Raw genomic sequence first — 14,861 nt, forward strand, 5'->3', positions numbered from 1 at the left:
ACCTAGGGCAGACACAAAAATGAATAAGACACAGTGCTTATCCTTAAGGACAGGGATATACAACTAACCATAGCAATAGTCTGTTTTTGATAAGTGCTGTAATGCATGTATAAATCAAACCCCATGAAAACACAGAGATGGCAGCACTTTCTCCTAACCGGGCACTGAAAAAGACTTAGGAATAAAAGTCAGAATTGAGCAGAGCCCTTCATGATAAAGTTCACTTTATCAGGGGATTTCTTGCACATTTTCCAGGCATTTGGAGGAAGTCCTTCATTTGTCACTCAGATAATATTATCGAATCTCCATTAAAAACTTCATCCTATGAAGGCCGGGCGCGGTGACTCACGCCTGTAATCCCAGCACTTTGGGAGGCCAAGGCGGGTGGATCACGAGGTCAAGAGATCGAGATCATCCTGCCCAACATGGTGAAACCCCGTCTCTGCTAAAAATACAAGAAAAAAAATTAGCTGGGCATCGTGGCATGCACCCGTCGTCTACCTGGGAGGCTGAGACAGGAGAATTGCTTGAACCTGGGAGGCGGAGGTTGTAGTGAGCCAAGATTGTGCCACTGCACTCCAGCCTGGGCAACAGAGCGAGACTCCGTCTCAAAAAAAAAAAAACAACAACAACAAAACAAAACAAAAAACCAAACTTCCTTCTATGAATAACTTAATTCTTGCTCACTTTCCCCACAGAACATGTGTTCTTCTCTCAGTTTATGTCTTACTCTGCTTTTTGGTAGATGAACCTACCTTTCTTTTACATGAAAAATAGAGAGGGCATGCATAATAACATCATCTATTTATCTGAGCTTCTCCTTTGAGTTTCCTGTTATACAGGGCTCAGAGAGTTTTATTCTACTGGTTCTTTCCGGAAAGTTGAATTTAAACATCCTGATGAAAGAAATTTAATATATTTCTCTCTACTCCCTAATCCCATTTAAGTTCCAATGATTTACGTAACAAATTATCTAGCTTTTATGAATTAATGCATTGACATTGATAATATTTGAAATCTAATTTTGAATTAATTTTGGCAGATAAGATGACTAAGAGTGATTTTTTTTTTTTACCTGTGTAATTCACTTTAAATTCCAGATGCATCATGGCAATGTCGTTGTCCTTTCTTCGCCTATTGTAATGAGGGTTTATGACAATTTCATCTATTAATCGAGGGACTGTTTGAGGAGAGGTCAGATTTGATTTCATATGCAGGCCTAGGATTGCTGTCCACTTGGATGGCTCTAAGTTTCTCCTGAAAATTGTAATGAAGAAATATGAGACACTCTTCATCCAAAGCAGTTCCTTTCTAGAAGATCTTCATCATGACATTTCAGAATATGTTTCTATCCTGAAATGTTCTTTAATTTCTCTGAAGAATCATCATTTAAAAATATTCCTCAAATCTTTATTTTTCTGATCACAACATAAAGAAAGCCCTAATTAGTGCTAATCTCTCTGTTTCACTCCTCTTAAGTCATATGCTGAGCTCTAGTTCTAGATTGTGGTTCTCAACTGTGGTTGTACATTGCAATCTCGTGGGGTGCTTTTAAATAATGCTGACACCTACTTCCCCTCCTCCCCCGATTCTAATGTACTGGGTCTGGAATAGTCCACCAGACAATTTAAAAAATACTTTTAAAATTAAATCTCCAAATTTGTGCTAATATATATAATATATGGCTAGGTTGGAGAACCTCTGCCTTAGGTCACATTTCACTGTGGAAATTGTGTCCCTGTTAAGGGCTTTTTCAGACAATTGTAGCAACTGTAGTATAAGGGAAGGAAGTTCAGATGCATTTCCCATTTAGAGAGTCATTGAATTCACATATAGTTAAAGTAAACAAGCCAGGCGCGGTGGCTTACGCCTGTAATCCCAGCACTTTGGGAGGCCGAGGCGGGCAGATCACAAGGTCAGTGGATCGAGACCATCTTGGCTAACACGGTGAAACCCCCCCGTCTCTACTAAAAATACAAAAAAATCATCCGGGCGTGGTGGTGGGCGCCTGTAGTCCCAGCTACTTCGGGGGGCTGAGGCAGGAGAATGGCGTGAACCCGGGGGGCGGAGCTTGCAGTGAGCCGAGATTGCGCCACTGCACTCCAGCCTGGGAGACAGAGCAAGACTCCGCCTCAAAAAAAAAAAAAAAAAAAAAAGTAAACAGTATGCCTTATTATAATTTTTATAATCTAACATATAAACTTCAATAATCTCCATATACAATGTTGGCCATCTATAATAATTGGTAAAGGATAACACTTGTGTTGTAGAACAGATTAAATTGGGTACTATATTATAATTTGAAAGTGTGCAAGGAGTTTTAAATGTGCTATTGGCCTGCGATTTCTTCACACAAAGGAATTATCAGCTGGAATTAAGCCAGTTAAGCCATATTCACAATGAAGGTAAAATTCAATGGTTGCAATCCTAGGCAGAGCTATTGATTCAATTCTTAACAGTCGCAAATGCCTCGTTTAATGTGGTATTTAAATATTAAAGTCCAAGTCACTTACAGATGTATAAAGGGCATGAAGTTACTTACATCTATCTATCACTTTGTTTTATTTACGAAATTACTATGTTTGGTCAGGTAGCAGTCATCAGTAAAGCCAGTGAGCGTCCAAGCATTCAGTAAAGCATCCACTGACAACCACATTGCATTAAAACTTGAAGAAATACACCTAAGTGCTCTGTAGCAACAAAATACTACTTGGTGCCAAGTGCAATGCCAAGAACTTTTGTATCTCTTCATTTAATCCTCATCATAATTTTACAATGGGAACAAACTAGGCGCTGATTATCTAAATGGTAGGAGGTGACTTTAACTGGAGCTGCCTGACTTTAGAGCCTGCACTTAACACCAGTGACTGGGGTGCCTCATACAGCTCTGAGTGGGGTGCCGTGGGAGGGATTGAGAACTAGAAGGAAGGACTGGAGATGTGGGGGGCAAGAGGGAGAGATAAGCTCTGCTGTTGCTTTCCCTGGTCCCACATAGGGGAAGTTATCTCTCCTCCTAGTGGTTGGTGGCAGCTCCTTAAGTGGCTTAGAGACTGGGCCAGGAGGTCATTATGGTGCTGTACAGGCTTGACAAGAGGTCTTCTTGCTTTCTCTTCTCCAGGTCAGAGGAATCTGTACTTCAGCCATGCTTGGCATCTTGATAATTTCAGACAGCACCCCACTTCCACTGTACCCTGGGATTCCCGTGTCTACTTTAGCCTATGTAGGGAGAGTGAACAGAGCCAAATGTCTTCCCTGGTGTTCTATTTCTGAACTTCTTTCTCTATCATATGTTAAGTATATTTCCTAAAGCTCAACTGGTCAGTTTTCACTTGAGTAGCCTGCCTGTTAAGACTGACAGGTAACAAGTAGTTACTTTATTTTAAAAATTGTATGATTTTTTTTTTACTCAACATTTACCTCACACATTCACTCAATATTTACAAAAAATTAATCTTACAATTACTATACCGTATGTTTTGTGTTTGGCATTTTATTAAATTTATTTATACATCATATTTTCTGTTATATTCATATAACCAATGTATTGTAATAGTATTTATAATTTATAGTATATGATATAAATTATCTATATAAATAATATTACCTATATTAATGAACTATTAATATTTGCTCACAGTGTATGAGATCATTATATATAAGTTGGAGTTAACAGAGGACATGTCATTATTAAAAATTATAGGATTGTCTCCTCAGATGTTTTCTACATATTTTATCTTCAGAATTTTTCATATAGAAGTTCAGAGAGGTGTATGCAGTTTATTTGATATAGATTTAAATAAATGTTAAATTAAGGTATTTCAGAGAAAGAGCATCTAAACTCCCAAATTCTTCTCTTTTGTAAATACTATACTTTATCTGAGAACTAACCAACATAATTACTGATATGAGAGAGCTTGTAGGTAACATAGTTTAGTAATCAACACTTCCTTTCATTATTTTAAGGACTTGAGTAGAAAACCAATATATGAACCAGGAACGTGCAGATTAAATATACATGCTTCAAGCTACTCATCTCATTTAATACAATTTACAACAATATTAATCTGACACATTCTTGATAATTTCCAAAATTGTTTATTGTGCCACACAGAAAATAGCCTCTCTTTCATGTTTTTATTACTTCAGTATCTATGAGCAGCACCATGGATAGGAAAAATTCCGCCGCCATGTATCATTTACATCTTTCCTTCAAAGAGAAAGGCTGCTCCACAAACCTTTCTGTCATGCACTTAACTTCCCCGCCACAAAACCAACACTAGCACAAGCACCACCAGTACTACTTCATCTGGCCGTAATTTTAGAGCTTTTCCTCGGTGGAAAATGACTGGAGAATACAGAGCTTACAGCCAATAGTTCTTAAGTTCTAGAGCCACTTGAGGAAGTTTCTAAAACTTTAGATTTCTAGTTTCCATTTCCAGAAATTCTAATTTGGAAAGTTGGAGTGGCACTCAACAATCTGTACTTTGTAATCACTGTTGGGATACTGAGCAATGCAGAAAACTTCCTAGCTTTTTTATATACCCAAATCTGAGGGGCAGGTGAAGACAGCCTTCAGAAAAATCATTTTAGATGAAGAGATGGGACTTTTTATGTTTTTAAAATCTGGTCTCAAAGCATCTCTTTTCTAGTAAAGGAAGGAAGAGCTATAGCGCAGAAGATAGACGGGCATAGGAGAAGGTGAGAACCACCTTGAATAGGAAATCCCCAATCCGGTGGGGGATAAAGATCGCAAAGATAGGGCATCTTCAGATAGAAGTTGGCTGAATTTACTTTCGGAGGCCGAGGCAGGTGGATCACCTGAGGTCAGGAGTTCGAGACCGTCCTGGCCAACATGGTGAAACCCCGTCTCTACTAAAAATACAAAAATTAGCCAGGCGTGGTGGTGCACGCCTGTAATCCCAGCTACTCAGGAGGCTGGGGCAGGAGAATTGCTTGAACCCGGGAGGCAGAGGTTCCAGGGAGCTGAATTTGTGCCATTGCACTCCAGCCTGGGTGACAAGAGCAAAACTCTGCCCAAAAAAAAAGAGAAAAAAAAGAAGTTGGCTGAATTTTTGCTGCATTTCACCATCTGTCCTGCACAAGCAAGACATTTATCATAGTAGCAAGAGAAAGAGAAGCACAGCAGGTTGGAGAGGGCAGAAAAACATACACTCCTGGTCTCTGTAACCCCAAAGATGCTTCTTTGAAAAAAAGATGCTTTTTTCCCATTTCCTGAGATGCAGAAGCAGCACCAGACAAGATGAACTAGTGGTACCTCAGATATATGTGGCTATGTGCTGATGTGAAAATAACTTCACCACTCTAGGCATCAGGATGTCCATTTGTAAGTGGGACTTTCAATGCAGTAGAAAGCAAATATGGTAAGACAGCTATGATAGAGCATCACAACAGGCTGAAGGGAAAGTAAAATCAATGGGAATCCAAAACTGTAAATTAAAACCTTTTTCCTGTTTTACTATTACTAAAGGTGGCACAACAGCAACCTCAACAACTTTGCACCATGCCAACACTGATGTTTACACCCAGCACAGCATTTTTGGTCTCTATTTTTATTCTCCTCTGAATGTAATGAGGATTCCTAGATGGCTAGCCAATTCGAATATTTAAGGCAACTGAAAGTTAGAATGTTTCTGAAACATAGTGTTGTTGCCAGAGAGTACGAAAGTTTTCAAGAACATCGGGCAATTCTGAAAGTACAAAGAAGCCAGATTAAATGAAATAACACTGGCGAAGTTTTAGCAAGGTGACTCTCATATAATGATCATTATAATTACCCTAGTTAAAAGAAAAGAGTTGTTTATGAAAGGCCATGTGTCCGCAATGAAACTCAAAAGAGAAAAGTTAACAGGTGCAAAAGGTAGTTTTATTATAAAAGGAGGGTAGGCAACAAGAATATGTTTAATTTTTCTTCCTTTTCATGAGTAAGGACAAGAGTTTCATATATGTGAATATTTTTATTTAATTTTAAGTAGAAATCTGTTTTTGAAATATGGGTATATGCTTATTTGTGTAAGTGTAAGAAACAGAAGTAAGTACAGCAAACCAGAAATAGGCCAAACACTCCTGAGCATAATTTTACTTGGTAGATTATTCCTGAAACTTAAGGAATCATCTTTGAACTCTTTCCTTCACTTGACTTCCAGGATTCACCATGCACTTGTGATTTTCCTTTCATTTCACTCTCCATTCTTCCTCAGTCTTTTTTTTCCCCCCAGGTCTTTTTTGTTCATCTTAAACTCTAAATCTTAGAATATCCCAGGGGTCTGCCTTTGGCCTTCTCTTTTATATCTACACTGGCCTCATACATAATCTTAACCAAGTCATTATTTTAAATACCTACAATATACTGAAAACTTCTAAATTTGTATTTTAATTCTTGACTTCTTCCATACAGTCTAGATTTGTATGTCCATAGGCTGACATCATTGGCTGATACCAACTTGGATGTCTAATAGGCAGTCCCAAGCTTAATGTATAAAAATCAGAACTCTCACTCTCTTTCCAATCCAATTTCTTCCTGTTTTCCTCATCTCAGTAAATGATATCAACACTCACTCCATTCTCTTTTCCTTACTCCATATCTGTGATCATTAATAAATGCAGATGACTCTAACCATCAGAACTTACTAAAGAGATCCAGCCACTTCCTCAGCTTCTTCAGCTATGGTCCTAACTGGTCTCCCTGATTTCACGTTTGCTCCTCCCAGCAGTCCCATCTTCACACATTAGCCTGATTGGATAAGGTCACTCTTTGGTCCTCCACATGGTCCCTCATCCTATTTACCTATTTAGCCTCCTGAGACCTCTCCAGGGCTCGATCCATAGTTCCAGTCTCATCACTGCCGCTCTGCCAATCCCCTTCTGGGCAACAGCAGCAGGGCTTTTTGAGGTGTCTGGAGTAAGTCTACCTCACTTCTACCCCAGAGCATCACAGTTTGCTGTTACTTTAAAAGAAATTTGTGTAACATTCTCCTTCATTTCTTTAGATTTTCCTTCCATTTTCAATTGGTCTGTGACGCTTTCTCCAACCACTGTATCGAAAACAACCTTCTTGCTCTTATCATATTTTCTGTTCATACTACTTTTCTTTACTGCATGTATCACCGCTAAAGTATTTATTTAAATGTTTTTCAGCCTTAACATGTCATATAAACCTTATCAGAGGAAAGATTTTGTTGGTCTGTACAGCACTATCATCTCCAAACTTAGAAAACTACTTAGCACAGGATAAGTGCTCAGCAAATGTCATCTGATTGAATGGATATATAAAAAACAGTAAGCAATCCAAGAGCAGGAAGGAATGAATATTACCAGTGGTTCCTCATAACAGCCAGGTAAAGGGCAGAGTTGCGTATCAATCCACATCATTTCACTCTCTGTTCTTCCTCAGTCTTCTCCCACCCCACCCAGCTCTTTTTTCTTTTTAATGTTTACAGTCTCAAACTCTAAATATTAAAATATTCCTTCTTTGTGTAACAAGTGGTTATGCAAAATAACTAAGAAAAAAGGTGGCTCAACAATGTGATCCAAGATGAGGAATTAATTATCAAAGTAGAGGTAACTTCAGAGATATGATAGAAACTTTTAGGAAATGAAATTTCTGAGCACACTAATAATTATAATGAGATACATGCCAAAGAGACATATGTTATTAAATAGTGGTAATAGAATGGTGTCAAGGAAATGGATTGCATGATATGGGTCAAGAGAGACTTACGGGAAACACAATTTTACAGGGAAACACAAGATTGGAAGTTCATATAACCTCTAATAAAGACATAAATCTAAAAAGTCTTAGTGATACAGTAAGATAGTATTAACTTTTAGGAAGATGACTAGCACTCAAACTTGAAATATGTTGGAAAAGGATCCAAGACCTAAGCTCTAACCAAAGTCAATATTACTAACCCTACCCTTGAAATCTCTACTGTCTATGACTATTTATCAGAGAACTAAGAATAGAGCTACCATTTGATCTAGTAATCCCACTGCTAGGAATCAATCCAAAGGAAAAGAAATCAGTGTATCAAAAAGATACCTGCATTTGTGTGTTTATAACAGCACTATTCACAATAGAAAAGATACCGAATCAACATAAGTGTTCATCAACAGACGACTGGATAAAGAAATGTGGTATATATATGCAATGAAATACTATTCGGCCAGGAGAAAGAATAAAATCATGTCTTTTGCAGCAACATGGATGGAACTGGAGGCCATTATCTTAAGTGAAACAACTCACATGCAGAAAGACAAATTTCAAATATCCCCACTTATAAGTGGGAGCCAAATAATGTATAGTGGACATAAAGTGTGGAATGATAGATCAGAGAGAGTTAGAAGGAGGGTGCTGTGGGAGGCGGGTGGATATTAAGAAATTAATGGGTAGAGTGTACATTATTCAGGTGATGGATACCCTAAAAGCCCTGACTTCATCACTATGCAATCCACCCATGTAACAAAATTACACTTGTACCCCATACATTTACACAAATAGCATTTAAAAGAGAAGTCTCTATTGTCCTAAGAAAATGCTCTTCCTTTTTTTTTTTTTTTTTTTTTTGTAGAGACGGAGTGTTGTGTTGCTCTGTCTCCCAGGCTGGAGTGCAGTGGTGCGATCTCGGCTCACCACAACCTTCGCCTCCCGGGTTCAAGCAATTCTCTTGCCTCAGCCTCCCGAGTAGCTGGGACTACAGGCGCACGCTGCCACACCTGGCTAATTTCTTTTGTATTTTAGTAGAGACGGGGTTTCACTGTGTTGTCCAGGCTGGTCTCAAACTCCCGAGCTCAGGCCCGCCTCGGCCTCCCAAAGTGCTAGGATTACAGGCATGAGCCACCACACCCGGCTGCTCTTCCTTTTTTTTATCTGCAAATATTACCATAATCTTAAAATGATATTATAGTATTTCTTCAATCTGAAGAACATTATATATTACAAGCCTAACTCCCTAGAACAATAAGACTAGGTAGATAAACAGAAAAATAAAATTAAACTAATTATATGTATATTTTAGGATAGGTTTAAGAAGAAATTAAGTATTTAAAAATTATTGAATTGATATATGTCCTGTGTTCTGCTTAAAGCATGAGGCATTCAAAAAAATCCAAATTTTAAGTGGTAATTATGGTATCAATTAAGTAATGTTATTTTATTATAAATGCTTAACTGTTTAAAAAGTTGATTTTCAAAGTTGTATTAGTTATATCAGTTTACTAAATGGAGTACTAAATAAATTATAAATAGGCCGGGCACAGTGACTCACACCTGTAATCCCAGCACTTTGAGAGGCTGAGGTGGGCGGATCACCTGAGGTTGGGCTTTCAAGACCAGCCTGACCAACATGGAGAAACCCCGTCTCTACTAAAAATGCAAAATTAGCCGGGTGTGGTGGTGCATGCCTGTAATCCCAGCTACTCGGGAGGCTGAGGCAGGAAAATCGCTTGAACCTGGGAGGCGGAGGTTGCGGTGAGCCAAGATCGTGCCATTGCACTCCAGCCTGGGCAACAAGAGTGAAACTCTGTCTCAATAAATAAATAAATGAAGTATAAATAGTAGTGTGTATTTCTCACCATGCCCCAAATACCTCATATATGAAATTATTTATTTCAGGAGTGTTAACACATATTTTAAGGAATTGTTTCAATAAGAAATCAGGTAATCCCTGTGATGTCTCTGGTCTGCTCTGAAAAGCTAAATTAAAGAATGAGATCTTGGCAAGAGGCTCCCTGTCACTAATTTCATCTTTAATAGATGTCCGTTCAATGACTGTGATCCAGACTGTAAATCTATATATGATTGCCCACCCACGTGACTCCATATTTGCTTCTGGAAGCTGGGATGTGAGTGACTAGAAAGAGGTAATGGAGAAACTTTTTTGGGTGATTGGAATGTTTTATATCTTCAGAGGAATGTCAGTTTAACAGGTGCATGCATTTAAAAAATGCATCAATTTGTATACTTAAGTTTATGCATTTTCCTATATGTCAGCAGGAAAAAAGAATGGAAAACAAATATGAAACCTTGGTTGATGCGTGTGCTTTATGCAGTAGTATGAGTCAGCAATTCTCAAACTCCTTTTTGTGTTCCAGGCTTTCCAGACTTCAGCAAATACATCAATAGCTTGTGGATAATAGGAACAATGTTTTTTGTTATTGGAATCAAGATGTAAAAATACAGAAGACAAGGTTAGGATTTATCCTGTAGTATTCTATTGGTGTTGGAGTCATTGTTTTGAGTATATATTTGTAGGTATATAATAGAGCTTTGTTCACTGTGTAGTTTTAGGAACAGGACACAACATCAGTAGCCGTAAGCACACAAGATCATGTTTACCAAAAAGAAAGGGGCTACTCTACACTAAAGGAGATGAAAAAAGTGTAGCATCCAGATGCAATACACTATTCTGAATTGGTTCTAACATGGCAAACATGCAAACAAAATAAAGAGCATATTTGTGAAATTAATTAGGATTGTATTTCATTAATGTTAAATTTCCATGATTTGCTGTGATTCTGTAGGAAGTGTCCTGTTTTTAGTAAAAATACTCTGAGTACTTAAGAGTATAAAAATACATCTAACCTACTACGAAATTGTTCAGAAAAAAAAGTCTCCTGACTTAGAAAGAGATGATAATAAAATATACAGAGGAAAATGTAAGCAATTGGTGAGTCTGAGTAAAGGTATAAAGAGCTCTGTACTATTTTTGCAATTTTTATGCATGTTTGAAATTATATCAATATAAAAATTTCATAAAATAAATATGTTGAATATCTATTGTGCAAGACTTGGCGTCTTCTTTCATAGAGCTTTCCTATGCAGGAACTACAACACAATCAACATTTTATTGCACATTCTTGCATGAATCGCGGTAGGCAAAAGCATTGCAGCATCTTATTGTTGTCCTGACAAGCAAGATAGATATCCTTAGGAACTTCCTACAGATGAGGAAACGGAAACTTAGAGATACTAAGTTGCTTGTCCATAATCACACATGTGATTTGTTGGATATACAGGATTAAAATCCTCTCCTTTGGTTCAAAGTCAAACTTGCCCTTTAAGCCACAGGAAGGTTGGCCCACACTTCCAAATCCTTCTTTTAAGGTTGTAAAAGGACAATACCACGATAGAGAAACCGAACAGGCACAGGGTTATTTAGAATCACTCAGGAGAACTTAGCCTGAGGAATGCAAATAAAGTGTTGATGATAAGATTAAACAGAAGAGCTGTTCAATTAAACCATTTAACCACCTGCAGGTTAAAACACCTGGAACAGGTTTACACTGAGGGCAAGCCACTTGTGTGGCATGAGTTTAATAACTTGCTTGATCTGAGTTATTCTTTTTATTAGGAAATTAAGCTTTCCATAGCACAATTAGGCTTTTAAAGAGACAGATAAGAGCCAGTATTAACATACTGATAAAACAGTTTTTGATTAAACTATCTAAAACAAGATCAGAAACTTTCTTTGTTAGAGACATGAAGTAGAAAGCAAGAAAACTCTTAGGCATTAGAGAAAAAAAAATAATTCCATTGAATGCCTAAGGAGAGTAAAATGCGTGGTTGGTAAGGATAATTTTGAATTTATCAGAATTCTAGTACAACTTACCTTTGCTTGTGCTTAAGTTGAAACTGAAAAGACATTTTATTGTCCTATGTGATTGTGTGAGAGAAGCAGGAGCCTAGGAGAGCCAAAGTAACACCATTTTAAGTTCGGCCCCATCTTGAGACTAACAAGACACATTCCTTGCTGGTCATGACCCATAGTCATAAAATGTTTATTGTTGAGGAAGCAGCCTAAAGATACCTACAAGGACACATTCCTACAATGGAAAGTGCAAATGTATCAACACGCATAACAATATATGCTTTCAAGATAATTATGCTTTGATGTACTTACACACTGCAATGTCAAGGATTGTTTTCTCCAAATCAATGGAATAATAAATTTTGTCAAGGTTACTCTCATGTAGACACAGCCTAGTTTAGTATTTACATAGACAAGACCCCCATAGAAGAAAAACTTAAAGACAGGGCGTTCCTTCTCTTGCTTTCTAAGGATGCCCTACTTTGTGACTCAGGAGCTTTCAATAAACGATCTTTTTGCACTGCACTCTCCGACTGGCCTTGAATTCCTTCCTGTGTGAGATCCAAGAATCCTCTCTTGGCACCTGGATCTGGATTCCTTTTCTCTGGTAACAATTGGACATGTGTTTATACTAGGTAAAACTGCCTTTCTATTTTCTACACATATTTGTTGTTTGAAAAGCTATGAGATTGGTATCATTAACCTATTAGAAGTACATCTGTAAAATAGATAATTGAAAGACATCACTAATATTACTGCGAGCCTGATTGACGTTTAGACAGCATATGTTCGGCAAGAACATTAAACAGGAATTTGCCAAATTCAAGGTTGATATAGCAAGGTTGCTAACTTATTAAGATGTACCTATGTGCAACAGAAAACACTGACTCTTTAGCTAAAACTAGCTTTAATTTGCATCACAGTTAGGATACAGATGTTACGCTATCCATGACATGTCCAACGCAAACAACATGTGTAAAGATTAAAGCCATGTTTAGAAGGGGATGGAAAAATTGCCTCTACAGACGCTTGTTATAGTATGAAAATAAATTACAATATGATTATTAGGAGGCAGCAAAGTCAAGAGGGTGCACTTTAGTTAAGGGAGAGGCTGCAATTTAGTCTCCAGGATGTAACACTCAATGGACAGAATCAGAGAGAGCTTTAGATGTAGATGGGATGGTGCTGTCGGCAGCTCCTTTGGAGACCAGCTATTTGGCAAACCTGAGAGCTAGTTGAGGGTCCTTTTTCTCCAAAGTCCTGGGATTATGCATTTGAGTCTACTTTCACTCTGATATAATGGGTATTTAGGCATAAGTGCAATCTTTTAATGTTCATTCTACCTGGCATTCCCCATCTCCTTTAAAATTTTCACAATCTCTGTGTCTGACAGTTGGTCTTTATTTACCCAAGGACCTTAAATATCTATGTGGGTAAGGAAAGTTGAGTCTTGTAACCTGATTAACTATGGCTGCCTCGTCCATGCCTGGTTCTTTCCTCGTCAATGCCTGGTTCTTTCTAACATGGTTCTTTCCTCTGAGGTTCTGGATGCTGGCTACAGAGAGGCTTACTCTAATCCTCATGGGTAAGGTCATTCACTGGACACCTCACTGACATAGGGACAGGAGATGGGTCCTAGATCAAGCTCATGCGTATTCTATGAGGAAGCTCCCTTTTTTCCTGACCGAATTCAGAACAATGTGACTGTCTAGAGAGGTGGCATCTTTGATGTGGAAGAGGAGCATGAACATGTTCTTGGGTCCATGATCATTTAGCTTTTCCTCCTTTACTCCCACCCCCTTCCATCCACTCTGTTTTCTCCTCTAGGACTGCAAAATAAATGTCAAAATTCAACATTATCTTGTCCTATTATAGTACAAAACAGAGTCAGATACGGTTGATATTAGTTCTAAATTTCAGTTAATAGGTAGCAATCAAAATAGATCTGACTTAAGAACTAAATACTTTTATCTTAATTCACAACAAAGTGCTTATCCATGAACTTCCAGAGCACAGTATAATTGTAATTTGAGGGCTACCTAAGAATACTTTCTGATATTGACAATTTGCTAGCAATAAGTATTGGACAAATTGAATGGTAACCAGTACAATTTATACAACAAATACTAATTTCACGCTCTTAAAAATGCTTACCTTTTGAATTGGCAAAAGTTTCCATTTTTATGTATGTAAAAGTGTAAAAAGATCTAATGATGTAATATCTAATGTAGAAGAATTAATATTCATATCTAATGCAGGATAATTTTTAAATTGTATCTCTATTTTCATACATGACATTAATGGGAAAATAATTGGAATGTTTATAATGTCATAAACAGCAGGATTTCCCTGGTGGGATGGTTTTGTGATGCTGCATGAAATGGGACGCTTGGCAGTGTCTGCTGTGGTGACCTAGTTTGGGAAGGGACACTTGACATCACACTCACCCATACACGCAGTGTGCGGCGGACACCAGCCAGTCACTGCTGACGAGAGATGCGCCGCAGAGCAGTCGGCCACCATAATACAGACCCACCACCCAGGGCCAGGCCCCTTCTTTGGCATTACTTCCTCCAACAATCTTTGGGGTGATGTCTTGAGCCACCAGTTTTTTTCCACAAGCTATTAAAATAATTGGAGAAAGAGCATCTATTTCATTTTTGGCATTTCTTCTGATGGTGAAAATTGAGTGGTAACAAAATAACTTCAGGTGACATAAAACTCTATTCAGAATTTTAAACAGAATGCTTGAAGTGGGATATGACAATATATTTACTTACATTTATGGTTACACTGTAACCGAATCAAGGAATCCTGTAAACACTGTTGACTGTAATAGAAGAACAATCATATTTTTAAAATTATGCATTTAATATTTTAAAGTCAAACATCATATAGGTTATCCTACTTTTGCTTTAGTAAAATGGACATCTTAATGTCTCATATATGAAATGTAGGGAGACTGAATTGTAAGCCGAAGAAGCCCCAGTTTAATGTCAAATAGAGGTGAGTTTGCATCTTCATTCTACCATTTCTATGTGACTTCAGGGAAGTTGCTCAATATCCCTGAGACCCAGTTTCTTCTTCCATAAGATGGGGGTAATAATACTTTATTGGAGTGTTGTGAGAATAAAAAGCAATATTTGCAATAAAACTATTACAGGGCCTTATACACAATGAAATTCTATAAATGATAGATATTGTTATGTTACTTGAACCGACATTGGTTTTCATCATTCTATAACACAGAGTATG

The 14,861-nt window shown here is 37.7% G+C and overlaps 1 protein-coding gene across 4 annotated transcripts in view; it reads right to left on the bottom strand.

Annotated features, from left to right (window-relative positions):
• The window catches only part of TMPRSS15 (transmembrane serine protease 15), a 214,670-nt gene that overhangs the window by 10,995 nt on the left and 188,814 nt on the right, over positions 1-14,861 (bottom strand). For all 4 annotated transcript variants that reach the window (XM_063803339.1, XM_063803340.1, NM_001428064.1 and 1 more), the window contains 3 exons: positions 14,387-14,436; positions 14,054-14,228; positions 1,076-1,257 (listed from right to left, as the gene is read on the bottom strand). In XM_063803339.1, coding sequence (XP_063659409.1) covers positions 1,076-1,257; positions 14,054-14,228; positions 14,387-14,436 — 407 coding nt within the window. The remainder of the gene's footprint in view (positions 1-1,075; positions 1,258-14,053; positions 14,229-14,386; positions 14,437-14,861) is intronic.

This window comes from Pan troglodytes, chromosome 22, assembly GCF_028858775.2.
Source record: "Pan troglodytes isolate AG18354 chromosome 22, NHGRI_mPanTro3-v2.0_pri, whole genome shotgun sequence".
NCBI classification, from domain to species: domain Eukaryota; kingdom Metazoa; phylum Chordata; class Mammalia; order Primates; family Hominidae; genus Pan; species Pan troglodytes.